The following is a 15,501-nucleotide window of genomic DNA, read 5'->3' as shown; positions in this document are numbered from 1 at the left end:
GGGGTCCAATGATCATAAAGCCCACGCGGAGGAGCGCCACCACGATGCGGGACTGCGTGATGATCCCATGATGGACGGTCCAGATCTTTCGGGATTCAAAACGACTTCTTCCCTCCAAGAACTTAATTTAAATTAATTAATCGAAAAAGGGCGTCGATAAATCCATCTCGTTCTCCACCCTCTTCCTGCTTTTAATCCGCTCCTCTTGTCGGAAGAAGAAGAAGGAAGGAGACCCCCCATCGCCACCCTGACGTTGGGTTTCGCAACTTGATCCCTTCTTGGTCCGGTCGCCTCCTCGCCCTTCTTGCTTGATCTCGTAGCGAGAGAGGCCGAATTGGAGCGAGGCGAGTTGAGGGCTCCCGGTTTGGGATTGTTAGGGTTAGGGTTTATCGAGGGACATTGATAGATGAATCGCCGGCCGTCGATCTCCTCGTCGGCCTCCGCAGCGTCCGCTTCGGCGAAGAGGCCGGCTGCGACGGAGTCTGCCTCCAAGATGCCGGCAGCTTTGGCGGGGCAGGCCAAGAAGAGGGTCGCGCTTGCGAATATTAGCAACCAGAGCAAAGTGGCACGTAACCCTGCTCGGCCGCTCGGAGCTAAGGGGGCCAACGTGGGTATACTTGGCGCTGCATTCTTTGTTACCTTCTTGGATATATGGATGTGCTTTTTTAGTAGAATCCGCGCGCCTTTTCCCGATATAATTGTTGATTGTTATGTAGTATTATGCTCTAGAGAGGTTTGCGGTGTTCTTTGTATGATGAATTGGGATTCTGATCGTTTCAGTAGAATGCTTAGAATAAGGGCGCTTGGAGTGCCAATTTTGTTTTAGGGTTCCTAATATAACTACAGATTTCAGTGATCATTTTTTGTTTCTGGCGTTATTATAGCTGAAAATATTGTCACTTCGTATACATTCTGTCAGTATTTGACATTTCTTGCTTAGTAGCTCAAATGCAATAGTTATTTGATATATCTTCTAATGTTATTTTCATGGAGTTTAGATGGTTTTGACACAAAATGACAGTGAAACATGGTAGTTTGTCCTTTTTTGAGTAATGCGATATTTTTTGTTGGAAAACTCTCATGTTTGATGTTCTTTCATCTTCGGATACTGCATAAGGTGCTTATATTTGAGCCCTGGTTAAATTAGAACATGAGGTCTTGCGATATTTTACTCAAAATTGAATATGTTTTTGTGCTCTCGCATGGATATTGGCTCTTTTTTTTTATAACCATGTAACCTACTGGCCTTCTCATGTTGATTTCTATTTTCAACTATTTTCCTTTGCATCTTGCTTACATATTTTTCTTAATTCCATTGGAGATTAACATTTTTCTTAGTTGTTCTTTTACTTATATGTCGTCACTAAATTCTGCATTTTTCGTTGGTCACCGACTACTTTTTTAATTTTTCTTAAAGTTTGAGCATGATTAAGGGTATTTTTTGTATATCTAATTCTTCCTTTTTGATGCATTACTTGTTAATACCTGATTGATCCTATTTTTGGCCAATCTAGAAGATTAACACAACAAGTTCAGCTTCAACAAAGAAGGGATCTTTGAGTTGTTATCGTGATACAAGATCGGGTGGCAGCTCTGCAGTTACTTCGGCTGCTATTAAACCAGATACAAATAAATCTAGCAACAAGAGTTCACTTTCAATCAACAATGGACCTAAGATTACAGTTCCTGCCTGTCTTGCACCCTGCAGTACACTTAAGTCGCCTGGTCACTCCAGAGATTCTGTTTCTTTGGATGAAACAATGTCAACATGTGATTCGATGAGAAGTCCTGACTTTGAGTATATAGACAAAGGAGATTGTTCAGTTATAAATTCCTTGGAGAGACAAGCAAATAAAAACCTTCACATCTCTGAGCATGCAGCTGAAGCAGGTACTCTTGTTTTGACTTTTTCTGAAATAAATTTTTCAGTAGGGCTGTCATAGTCAATAATCCTTGGTGCTTCTTAATTTTGGCAGCTTAAATTGATATATTGTTTCTTTTTAGTCGCCTAATCACCAGTGATTGTCATATATACTCATCAGGTTCCAAATTGAGCATTGATGTTCCTATGATGATGGAAGTTGATGACATCATTGATGTTGATACAAACCACGATGATCCACAATTTTGCACTACACTTGCTGGTGATATCTACAGACATTTACGCATAGCTGAGGTGAGATTCTCGATTTTGTATACTCTTTTTTGTAGGTTCTCTTTTGTATATTTGTACTGCATATCGTGATGTGAACTGTTCTTGTCTTTGCCATTCTACTTGATCAATGCACATGTTCCCAGGAGTTTGCTTAGTTTGCTTGCTTGCTAGTAGGGTCATAAATTGGTTCTCTTTATCTGGAATCTAGATCTATTAGGACTTGCATTGCTATCTTTATTTCTTTGGTTTGATACTCCATTATAGTTGCCCTTAATTAAGGTTTTATATTTTGCCAGTTTCAACTATGCCAACCAGCCTTACAGCTTGGCAGTACAGTAGCAGAAAAAGAAGAAGATATGCACGTGATTGGGTCTTAAGTCTCTGTTGTAGAATAATGCCTAGGCATTTGATGTGGGTTTGATCTGATGTTCAAGGTGGAGATGGGGAAGAAAAAGAAGTGAGAGACAATAAATAGAAGTATTGAAGAGACTCACTTTTGCTTACTGTCAATATTGTTGAGCAATGATTTGAAAGAATTTGCTACTCAAATTGAAGATTCTTGTTATCTTTGGCAACCAGAGACAACAAGATGGAAGGAAATGAGAAAAGTAGTGATGATACAAAATCATTCATCTATCCCACAATAAAGAAAAATAGAAAGGATTCAATGATATTTATAAATTTTGGTAAAAAGGAATAAAAATATCACATAAAGAAAAGGGGTGATGAGAAGTTCTGGGTTTGGAAAATTTTTTATAAGAGAGGTAGAGGAGAAGTGTGGTGGGACTTTGGTGGAGGAGATCAAAGAAAATATAAAACAATGTCAAATTATAAGCAAGAATATTTTTCATTATTGGTTCGAGTTCAGTAATGGTGCAATATGCACCAATTAATTTGGTCTTCCATGCTACAAGCTCCTACTGACTGTTAATTGTTGAAAACATTGATGCATAGGATGGGGCCATCAGACATACATAGGATTTTTGGTGATCTAGTAGAAGATCTCTAATACTAACCCTGATGTAGAATGAATCTTGGATGGACAAAGAAAATAATTTTATTTATAGAATTTGTGGAATAGAAAAAAAATTTAGATGAGGAACAAGAGAAAAAGAAATATCAGAATCTCAGATTCATTCTGGCTCAAGGAATAAAGGATGAAGCTTCACATTGCTTCGCATGTCTATATGTGGATTATTGAATCACACTATCTAAAAAGAAAATGTGACCCCAAATCACGTACGTAATGTTGGAAAATATATTTTCATACATTCAGCCATGTTTACTTGATACAATTCTTTCTCTCTTTGAATAGACCTCCAATACAAAGAGGAATAAGGAAAAATCATCAAAAGAAATCATTTCTTTTTACTTAAGGTAACCATCTTTATACCATACTAGAAAAAAAAATCGCTGCCAATTTTGTTTTGAGGGTTGTCCTTCCGTTTTTTCTTTCTTGTAAAGTATCTTCAATCGGAGATATATACCAATCGTTTCAATGGTTTCAGAGATATCTCGTAAAGTGATGTAGAATTAAATAAGATGTTACATTGCAAAAATCCCTAAAGAAATAAAATTATTCCAAATACAAAATAAAATAAAAATGATCCTGCATCATATGGTGTGTTGTTTTGGTACTGATTAGCGAACTCGTGCATTTTGCAGGGATATTGAATTCATGTTTAACTTTCTTTATATTGGAGTATAAGTCCTGCATTAGAAATTCTTCTAAGACCATCAATAGTTTCAGTAGATTTTGGTCCCAAAAGACTGAGAATCGCTTGTATCTTCCAATTGATGCAGCGATGCAGGTTTGAATTGTCGATTGAAATAACTTAGTCATTCAATTTTGTAGGCTAGGATGGTTTTAATGAATTATAACTTATCAGTATCACTTAGTTTGTCCATAATTGGAAATTTTGACTTATGCTGAATTGATTTCAAGAAGTTTTAGTTTATAATTCCAGTATCTTGTACTATAATTTAAGTATTCAATGTCAATTTGTGTGATTTATTTCATGCTGTAACATAATACTATTAAAGAAGGTGATTCATTTGCGACTTTGATGTATGAGTAGACATACATCAAAGCACTAAGTTCCTTAGTCTGGATGTATGAGTAGACATAATTTAGAATGAACTGTGTTTTTGTACCTGATATCAGAGTACATCTTCTGCTTACCTGACAGACTAAGAAAAGGCCTTCCACGGATTTCATGGAAAAAATTCAGAAGGACATTAATGCAAGTATGCGTTCAATTCTAATAGATTGGCTTGTAGAGGTATATCCATAACAAGCGACTCCTTGTGGATGCCATTTCATTCTATTCAAATTTACTTATCTTTTCTTGACCACAGGTCGCAGAAGAATATCGTCTTGTACCTGATACACTATACCTAACTGTTAATTACATTGATCGGTATCTTTCTGGCAATGAGATAAACCGCCAAAGATTACAACTTCTTGGTGTTTCTTGTATGCTTATTGCTGCGTAAGAACTGACTACAGATGTTCTAATTGAGTATGTTTGCTTTCATTCATAATAATTTATATATGTTAATATACTTGTAGAAAATATGAGGAGATATGTGCCCCACAAGTGGAAGAATTTTGCTATATTACTGACAACACATACTTCAAGGATGAGGTGGACGTGCTTTCAACTTTAGTTAAGTTATCATATCCAATGCTTGTGTTGTCCATTCATGTCTAAGTGTTACAGGTTTTTCAAATGGAAGCCGATGTTTTGAAGTACCTGAAATATGAAATGACAGCCCCAACTGTTAAGTGTTTTTTGAGGTAAAAACTAGGAACCTTGGTGTCTATGTTGTCAAGTATTATGCGGACATACTACTGACTATATCATCTAATGTGATATGAAAAGGAGATTCATTCGGGCCGCTCAAGGATCTGATGAGGTAACTCCATCTTTTGCCCATCTCTTTCGTAGTTGTTTTCATGGAGAGTTGTGATTCTTATCATTTTCCTTTTTCCAGGTTCCAGCATTGCAACTTGAGTTTCTTGCTGGCTATGTGGCAGAGATTTCACTTCTGGAGTACAGTTTGCTTTGCTACGCTCCATCACTTATAGCGGCTTCTGCTATTTTCTTGGCGAGGTTCATCTTGCAACCAGCAAAAAGGCCTTGGGTACGTTTGTCGATTTTCATTTGTATAATAAATCTTCATTTTAGGAAGTGATCTTTCTGTTGCTAATGCTAATCAGTCTTGGATTCCAATTCCCAACATTCAGTTTGTAGTTTTATAGTTTTAGAATTAATACTTTTCAATTTTAAACTGTATGCAGAATGCTACACTTGATCATTACACGTTATATAAACCATCTGATCTCTCTGACTGCGTGAAGGCATTGCATCGCCTATTCTGCACTAGCTCAGGCAATAACCTACCGGCAATTAGAGAAAAGTACAGCCAGCACAAGGTAAATCTTTTATATGAGCTGCTGAGCTTGCAGTAAGTTCGTAATTCTTTGTTTGACACTGGAGTTGCATTTCTCTCTTTCCCAGTACAAATTTGTCGCCAAGAAGTACTGCCCTGCTTCCATACCTGCAGAGTACTTCCAAGATGCAAGGAATTAGATTTAGTCAAGGAACTAGTTTTACAATCTGCGTTATGAATCAACTTCTCCATTGCATGAGGAGACCGGTTGAACTGATGGAAGGCAGTGAAACGTAAACGGTTCACAAATGCATACATATATGTTAGCTAGCCACTAATCGACAGGCAATCTGATGGAGAGGCTACTAGTTGACAATTTCACTTACTCTGTGTATTCCTGATCTTTTCATGTACATCGCAAATCTTGTGGTCAAGTCATTTGCCCTGTGAAAATATCTATCAATTTGATCGAGGATCTATATGCAGTCTTCGGGAGTAATTTGCCCCAAGCGTGGTTGATCTCTTTCACCGTTTACCTTGCTACTAATCACTGTTTGTGCCTCCTTTGAGCTTTGACTATGTTGCTATGAAGGAAATTTTCTTAAGAATATTTTTAGCATTATATGATTGTTTCTCTATTGATGAGATATGAATGCCTATAAGTTTCTAATATCCTCAACTAGGTGTGAAAAGTAAATTGTGCTTATCAGTTTGGTGATGTTGACTTGTTTGAGAAGCATCGATTAAAGGTTAATGATAGATTATCCCTATAGTTAGATTTTCTTAGCATTTTGGTTTTTACATTTAAAAATTTTCTATTAGAATTCTTATAATTATAAAAATAAAATATTTAAGTTCATTTATTTTAATGTCGTCAATTTCATCGATAGAAACATAAAAATAAAGGATAAAAAATAATTTTAATATTTTAATTGATGATGGTGAATGACTACGTTATTAGGGTTTACGGGTGACTATTTATGGATGAGGAGAACGATAGCGAGAGATGAGGGTCGTTATATATTTTGTTAGCACCGATATAGTTGTCGAATGATATTATTTTATATCTAGGTAAGTGCACAGATGTCGAACGACTCGTTTACTACTTAGTATTTGCATTGACATTGACGTAATTGTCGAGCGACAAAACTATCGCTCGACATTTGCATCAACAACCCTTTCGTCACTCGGTAATTGTGTTGACGCTGTTGCAGATGCCAAATAACCCTTTCATCGTCTGCATTTTTGTTGGCGTCAACACAATTATCGAGTAGCACAAGGGTTACTAATGTAGATGTCGAACAACCCTTATTTCTCGTCGTTGCTCTCTTCATCCATAACAGTCATTTTGTCTTGATGCTATCGTCGTTCGACATCACCAACATTATCCGCTACCATCGACCAGAACGTTAAATTTATTTTTATCTTTTGTTTTCATATTTTTATCGATAAAATCGATAACGTTAGCGTAACCATACAAATCATAATATAAAAATTTTTAGTCTCAAGATACTAAGAAGGTTTAATTATAAAGTATAATATATCATTAGACCCTAGAAATGTTAATCTTGCCACCGTTGTCTTGCCCCAAGAAATGTTAATCATGAAAGGTGCTGTCTTGAAATGATTCCTAAAAGCTTAATGAAACCGTTGTCTTGCAAATTACAGATTTGGTCGTTAAGCGTCAAAGAAATGATTATTCTTGGCTTCCAGGTAATACATCCTGTGATACAGCGATTGTACACACATTGCAAGTGGGACGGATTGTATTGGTCGCATGTCACCCTTCGCCGTGCCGGTGACACGATGACGAGGCTATAACTGGCAGATTCTATTAATTATATTTTCCAAAAGACTTTATAATTGAATTAAATTTGAAATAGATATTTTTTTTATTAAAAAAGGTCTATAAATTACTCACTTCGTCGCTCGAAGGCTGCCGTCACCCTCTCCGTTCGTCCATGGAAGCCGCGGCCGAAACCCAACGCGTCCAAACCCTCGTGGAGGCCGGCGTCGCCCACCTCCCTGCCCGATACGTCCAGCCGCCGGAGCTTCGCCCGCACCTCAGCCGCCGTCGCGATGCCACTGCGGATCGCGGCGGCATTCCCGTCGTCGACCTCGGCCCCTCCGGCGGCGACCCCGTCGCGGCGATCGGCCGCGCCTGCCGGGAGTGGGGCGCTTTCCAGGTGGTGAACCATGGCGTTCGCCCGGGGCTCCTGGAGGAGGTCAGGGCCATGGGGTCTTCCTTCTTCCGCGCCCCCATGGAGGCCAAGCTCCGGTTCGCGTGCGATCCCCGGTCGCCGGCCTCCGAGGGTTATGGGAGCCGCATGCTCGCGAAGGACGATGGGGTGCTCGATTGGAGAGATTACTTCGACCATCACGCGCTGCCGGAGTCTCGCCGCAACCCTAGCCGGTGGCCGGATTTCCCATCCAATTACAGGTTAGGATTGTTGGATTGAAATTATCAACCTTGTGCATCTTTTTTCTTTTCGAATTGATTCAAACAAAGCTCGTAGAAGGTTGCAAATGAGCAAGTAAGCATCTTTTAGTTAAGAAGGCGTCCGAGATGGGTTTTGATCCGACTGGGATTTAGTGATTTCGATAAGGGATGAAAGGTGGCAGGTCTCTGGGGTTTTGAGTTCACCTACCAGCGCTGCATGTTGATTGGTCATACTGAAATTGAATGTTTAATTTTGTCATTTCTATAGGGAAAAACTGTTCAATAAGATATTCATGGTATGCAATCATTTGAACTTTTGAGAGAAATGGTATTTCTAAAACTACTTAATGATCGAGTATACTATGGTAGATTGGATTTGCATGTGTTAAGTATTTAACTCGTTCGGACAAAGAAATCTTTCATTCTGTGCGATCTTTCGTTTACCATCTACTATATTATTTGGAAGGTTTAGCGGAGGCGCCGCTGGCTAAAGTTTAGTTGTTATTTGTTAGTTTCTCAAAAATCAGCTCTTTGACTTGTTTGATATTTTTATTGTTAAAATTCGCTTAGTAATTGAAGGCTCGGAACTAATCAGTGAAAAACTAGAATAATTTAGTTGTTTGCACAGTGATGATATGTCTCTGCATTACTTATAATGTAATTTACTGATATATTTAATAAGTTTCAATGGCCTGCATATTGTTGCTGCTGATATTATCCTGGTAACATTTGAAGATCACAATTTAAAGCAAACTTCATTTTTCGGTGAAAAGTCTTTGAAGAATAAGAACCAGCTAACATCAGAAAGCAATAGAGTAAATAGATGCATTTTTAGTGGAATAGTGAAATCTTGGTTATGCGTAATACCACTGAGACACTCAGGGTGTGTGTAGTTCGTCTTGACTGATGAGGATGAGGAAGCAATTCCTTTAATTTGAATTCTGTTTTCTTTAGGCTGAAGTCAGTTCGAAGAATTTAGTCGAGTTCTAGTTAGTTATAGACCTCAGACTTTGAACTCAGAGTTCAGATGTCAACCAACTGGATATGACACCTAAAGGTCACAATGATCTTGCTTTTGTGATGTTGTTTTTTAACAGAACTGAGAACCTAAAATTTTGTTGGTTTGAGATTCAAATTTTATGATGGGGGGACTCACTTTGTATAGTGAATCTGAATCCAAAAAGGAAATTTTCTGGAACGGACAAAATAACCCATTGAAGCTCTCTATGACTTCTCAATTAGAGGAAACTTTCTTAATCTTAGCTTCAGGACTCTTTTCAAGACTGGCATGGAACTACTAATTAAAATGGTCATCTCCTGTGCATCAAAAATTTGAGCCTCTCATTCTGAATCATTTACATTATACAAAATTTTAGATCTTGATTGGTTTTCTACTGCAGTTCTGAATATCATTACTAAAAAAAAAATGCAATGTGATACGTGTGAGTCATATTGCTAAATGTTTCCTTCAGCTACATAAATTCAGGCATTAATGCCACCGTTCTCTTTTTCATTTCTGTCCAGCATGAACTTGTGATGCCTTCTAATGCATGCAATAGAACTGGCTGATTTGGGCAGGGATGTTGTGATAGAATATAGCAACAACATGAAGAAGCTTGCTCAAACATTGTTATGTATGATCTCCCAAAGTCTTGGGTTACCACCACTGTACATTGAAGAAGCAGTTGGAGAAGTTTATCAGAACATAACTATTAGCTACTACCCCCCTTGTCCTCAGCCAGATCTTGCTCTTGGTTTGCAATCCCATTCTGACATGGGTGCCATAACACTTCTAATACAAGATGATGTGGAAGGTCTTGAGGTACTGAAAGATGGGGAATGGGTGCAAGTACAGCCTTTATCTGATGCAGTTGTTGTCATTTTGGCTGATCAAACTGAGGTATTTGCATTTAAGTTCAATTATGATGCCAAAATGTTATGTATCTTTAACTGTTTTTGTTGTAAGCTCTCCTTCAAATTAATACTGATTTATCTTAAATGATTGTTAGAACATTTAGTTTATTGATATTCTATAATTTGGTCATTTGGTAGAGAATTTTGAATGTTTCTAGATGCATTTATTGATTCTAAATGTAACAATAACTTCGCATGTAACTACGTTTTGCAAAGATTCAAAGGCATGAACAGGTAGTTATACATCTTAGATTTCTAAAGGTTACAGGGACTGATCATATATTTCTAGGTGGTAGACCAGCATCTTAATCGACACTTCTTACAACATTAGATATCCTCTTGCTCTTTGACAAATATTAAGTATTGCTGTTCTTCATTAATTATTTTCTCTTTTTTTTCTTAACATAAAAATTCATTTTCATAAAAACAAGTGTTATAATAACTAGGTAATGCTTACTTTTATAATCTTTGTCTTGATTAATTATACTAATTTTTGCTCCTTGTATGAACTAAGGATGTACATGTTAGTTGTGATTGTTCCGTTTAACACATTCTAAAATCTACATATCACATATGCTAACATTTCCATATATGAACAACTGATTCATCCATTGCACTATCAGTTCATGTAAAGCCACTGCATGAACTTGATCTAATGAGCTGTTGGTTTTAAGTATATTAATAGTTGTAATCTCTGTAATAATGCTACTGTCTGGGGCTGATTAGATCTTTTATAGATACCAAAGCATCATGTATAACATGCAATTATAGACATGTAAGAAGTTCAACATCTAGTTTTATGCAAAAATGTGAACTTTCATCCGGAATTAACTTGTAAAATGATTAGCAAAAAATTAGTTCATTTTCTGGAACGACCACCTTAATTATTGAATTACATCTCCTTAATGAATTTAGAGGTGGCTTGCTACAAATTTATTTTTTTATAAGATTTTCTTGTGGAAAATCTGCTAACATGGACTCAACACCAGATTTATTATCCCACATGAAATTATGCTGACAAGAGAAATTTATTTTTAGTTTTTTGGATTTAGCAATAATATGATGGTCTTTTATAAATCCTGTGTGCAATGATAATTAGCATGAGTTCCATCTTGTGCTGACATCTGAGTTCCAGGGGTATTATTTGAATGATGTTGTCGTTATCTTTTCTTCTGATCCCCGAGCACATTTTCTTAAGCTCAAGAATGATTTCAGTGATGCTGCCACCATAATGCTTTACATTTATGAGGGAGTTGGTGACATTGTCTTCACTCACTTCCTGATTGATTCTCTGGGGAAGACGAGGCTCAATCGTGCTTGCTTGATTCCACATTTTTTGCATAAGTGCCTTCTCAACGACCAGGACAGGTACCATTGTTTCAGGAAGCTTCCAGGGGCATCTTTCGAACCGCTTCCCAAGCCTATTTTCTTGACCTTGGCTAAGCCCTTCATGAATTAGTTCTTTATGCTCAAATATGATTCTAGTGATCTGGTCCTCATGCTGCCACAATAATCCTCAACATGTAGGAGGGAGATGGTAACATTGTTTACACTCGCTTCCTGCTTGATACTTGGGTTCCAAATTTTTGGATTAGTGCCTTCCAAAAAGGTTATAGCATTGATGAACTTGATATAGTTCTTCTTCTCTTTAAGATTTCACTGCCTATCACTAGGGGCTTTAAAAGCGTGTGAGTGAAAATTGAATTCTAGTTGCTGGGTCAATTCTTGATCATCATTAACACTAAGCAATCTTGAGTTGGGAGGGTACTGTTGCAATTTGGAACTTGCCCGATGGCAAAAATTAAGTCACCTTTCCAAAGGTAATATATTAAAGGTAACTTTGATAACTCTGCTATTGGTTTATTATATAAGAGGAAGGCCGCATGATCTTACATCTAGTCTTCCAGTATACATCTTCCATAAAATGCTAATTAAATTGATAGGCTCCTAAGACCCACTGTTAATTAAGAAACCCGGTCTGAGCTTATTTTTTGGTTGAATACAAGCAAATCTGGAGTTGTGTTTCTCACATCCTCTTTGTCAGACAGCCAGTCAAACATGCAATAAGTTGACCAAAAAACTAGTTGATAATTGTTGCAGCTTTTTGTACACAAATGTTAGATGATGTTGGGAACAGTTTATGACCTTTAAATGGCATTTGGAAAGATATTTTGATCACATCAAATTGGTGGCTGTTTGACCGAGAGTCTGACGAAGTGGGTGTCAGAAAGCATTTCTCAGAGATCTTCATTATTTTGAATCTGTACTTTTCCTGTATTTATCTTCTGCACACCATGGGTCACTCGTGAATCATGATGTTTTACAGAAACCTTTTACTTCAGCTTGAATTCTCACCCATTCTGAATTTTCTGCAGGTGATAAGTAACGGTGAATATAAGAGTGCTGTGCATCGAGCTGTTGTCAATGCCCATCATCCCCGGTTATCTGTTGCCACATTTTATGATCCATGTAAGACCAGGAAAATATATCCTGCTATGCAGCTAATCACCAAGCAGTCTCCACTAAAGTACCGAGAGGTTCTTTATGGGGACTATGTCTCGTCATGGTACAGCAAAGGTCCAGAAGGCAAGCGCAATATTGATGCTCTTTTAATTAACCAGTAATGCATCATTCTTATATTGTGATTGGTCTATGAACTCCTAAGCTCGCCCAAGTTGAGATGTGCTCTGTAATGAAAACATGTATGCCAATAAGGATTCTTGGTGGAAGATGTCTATCAAGATTATAGCCTTGAACAAAAAGGTTCGGAACTTTGAAAGCAACAAGAAAAAGGATTGTGAATAGGTATGATTTTGTCTCATTTCACACATATCTGCATCTTTTGGTGTTGGAAATTTATCTGTATAAATCAGCAAGCATTCTATGGAAGTTTTAGATATGGGATTTGACTTATCATCCTCATGGTTTTGACTGATTTGTGCTTTCAGCTCCATGTGATGTTTTTTATGATAAAATGTTCACGTTAGCTTTGAACTGTTTATAATTCTTGGCCTAAAACCTGATAGATTTGTGATAGTAGAGAAGAGATGAAAGTTTTCTCTTGCTTATGATCTCTGTGGTGTCAACATTTGTGTATTTTTGCTTTTGTGCTTTGTCAAGGCAGCCAGTTAGAAAAATGGACTTTACAGTTGCTTATGTCAATTAACAGCTATGCTTTTCTTGGCTATGAATATTTGGCGTGTAATCAAATGAGTGTATTTTTGGCTCAGTTCTTTAGTCTGCATATTATATTGTCAAGCTTTTCTAAAGTATATGTTTTACTGTCATTGGTTAATTAAAATTACCAAGGTTGCATTGATCATGTATATTACCACAGTCAAATCTTTTATTGCAAAGTCATAAAAGATTGTCCAATATCATCGGTTCACTTTTATTAATAAAACTACAAATAATTATATAGTTTAAAAATAAAAAAAAAATTATTTAAAAAATAGAGTGGAGTTTAAAAATAGAAATGGGATGATTGCTAATTATATATTATCTTTTATAGTTAGTTATCTTTGATATCTTGGTCTTTACATTATAAAAAGTTATATTGGTATTTTTATAGTTGCAAACATCTAGGTCCATTTATCTTAACATCTAGGTTTTATTAATGGAAACATAAAAATAAAAAAATAAAAAAAATAATTTAAATATTTCAGTTGATAGTGGCGAACAATGGTGTTGTTGGGGGTTGCAGGTAATTGTTGTGGATGAAGAGAGCGGTGGCGAGAGGTAAGGGTTGTTTGGCAACTACGTCGACGATGGGTATAATGACGTACTCAACATCAAATTTTGGGATCCATATTTTTCTACCACCATCGGATACGTTCGTTGAGAGCTCGACAATCACTCACCTACCAATCTTTCATAACTTCTTTTCTTGGTTGATGATAATAGTAACAAATCGAACTCCTTTGACGAGTCCTCCGTCTCTCTGTTTTCATACCTATATTAGAATTGACACGATAGTAGGGGGAGTAGTAGGACCTTCGATGACCCCATCTTTCGGTTGAACAATCTACCCAATAGGTTAACGACGAGACAGCTACCATTTGTGTCGGCGTCGATGTAGTTATCGAGCAGTATCACTCTATATCTGCATCGACGTAGTTGTTAAGTAGCGTCACCCTACATCTGCTTCAGCGTTTATGCATATACAGAGTAATGCCACTTGGCAACTACATCGATGTCGACGCAGATGGTGATGGCTACCGTGACATCAGCGTTGATACATATGTTTGTTGCTCAGCAACTACATTGACTCCACATAGGAAATATTAGAATTTAATATCGGTTAAACCTTCATTTAATATATTAAATTTTCATTTAATATATGTCAAACCTTCCTTTTCATATATTAAAATTTTAAAGAATTTTTTTGTTAGTCAACTTCAATTTTAGTTTCCTTAAAAGATTCTAAACCTCATTCAATAATTTTTATTATAAAATATTAATTTGAGGGTGGTATCTACATGTTTCAAATATCATCCAATAATTTTTTTATGAATATTAACTGATAAGATTTTAATTATTAATAAAAATAATAATATATATGTTAAAAATCTATTAATTATTATATTATAAGACTTATTTTTGTAAATAAGTGGTGAAGGCACTGTATAATAACATGTCAAAGTTTTTAAGGCTAAAGTATATTTTAACTCTTGTGGTTTTGGTCATCGATTTCTTAAGAAGTCTTTATAGTTTATTCATATATAAAAATAACCCATAAGCCCCTCTCATCAAGTCTGAGTTAATAAACATTAGAGTCTACTTACGTGGCATACCGACTCACAATAAATTATTAATATAATGACACGTGTAATTTAAGTTTTAAAAAACTAATAATATGTGGATTTGAAAACGTGGACCGGTTGCCTAATAGACCCTGTGAAGGCGAGTCAGGAGATGCCAGTCTTCATGACAGAGTGCTCCTATGCTTTCCAATTTCCTTATATTGTCGCTCACATTAAGATCCACGTGCTGTCTCGCTTACCCCATTTGCTTTGCCTCTTGGCACCACGCATCCTTCCTCTCTATGCTTCGCCACCGAGAAGGCGATGCATTGGCTATCGAGCAAGGGGTAGCGAGAGAGACGGAGAATCAGAATCCGAATAGGAGAACTACCAACGACGACAACCGGAACACCAACAAAGGCGGGGAACGACAATTGGGGAGAACAGAGTGGCTGCCATTGCTGCCACTGTTATTGCTACTAAAGTCTATAATGACGACAAGTCACTGTTGTTTGTGTTGAAGCCCAACCAGGGAGGGGTCATGTAGTTCAATCCTATACTAGAAGTAGCCAACAAGGACAAGGATGAGAAAGCTTACGACAATAATGAGGAGATGAAGGATGTGGAATGAGAGGACAAGCTCTATGGGCGCCTTGTGGCCCCTAGCACCCGATTTGCTAACCGCACTGATGGAGGAGTCCTTCGTCGGTCGACACCGAGGTTCAGGGTTCGTGGCGTCCTTGTGAGTGTGATGCTGCAAGCGGCCCTACTCTCGAAAGAGCGGAGACATTGAAGCTACGTGGTATCTCTCAAGGTGAAAGTGTCATTGATAGGATCCTTTACCCCTCTCTATG

The 15,501-nt window shown here is 37.2% G+C and overlaps 2 protein-coding genes across 2 annotated transcripts; both read left to right on the top strand.

Annotated features, from left to right (window-relative positions):
- Positions 1 to 210: 210 nt before the first annotated feature.
- Positions 211 to 6,030, top strand: LOC135609447 (cyclin-A1-4-like). Its single transcript, XM_065102740.1, has 11 exons — positions 211 to 607; positions 1,515 to 1,890; positions 2,043 to 2,176; positions 4,345 to 4,437; positions 4,514 to 4,647; positions 4,728 to 4,803; positions 4,879 to 4,955; positions 5,041 to 5,074; positions 5,153 to 5,302; positions 5,460 to 5,594; positions 5,680 to 6,030. Exons 1-11 carry the CDS (start codon positions 407 to 409, stop codon positions 5,749 to 5,751), a joined length of 1,482 nt encoding a protein of 493 aa, XP_064958812.1. The 5' UTR covers positions 211 to 406; the 3' UTR covers positions 5,752 to 6,030.
- A 1,445-nt stretch (positions 6,031 to 7,475) lies between these two features.
- LOC135609436 (jasmonate-induced oxygenase 4-like) lies at positions 7,476 to 12,818 on the top strand. Its single transcript, XM_065102721.1, has 3 exons — positions 7,476 to 7,991; positions 9,570 to 9,891; positions 12,281 to 12,818. Exons 1-3 carry the CDS (start codon positions 7,513 to 7,515, stop codon positions 12,527 to 12,529), a joined length of 1,050 nt encoding a protein of 349 aa, XP_064958793.1. The 5' UTR covers positions 7,476 to 7,512; the 3' UTR covers positions 12,530 to 12,818.
- Positions 12,819 to 15,501: the final 2,683 nt, after the last annotated feature.

Source organism: Musa acuminata, chromosome BXJ1-2 (assembly GCF_036884655.1).
Source record: "Musa acuminata AAA Group cultivar baxijiao chromosome BXJ1-2, Cavendish_Baxijiao_AAA, whole genome shotgun sequence".
In the NCBI taxonomy this organism is placed as follows: Eukaryota; Viridiplantae; Streptophyta; class Magnoliopsida; order Zingiberales; family Musaceae; genus Musa; species Musa acuminata.
This window is presented reverse-complemented; position numbering and strand designations above follow the sequence as displayed.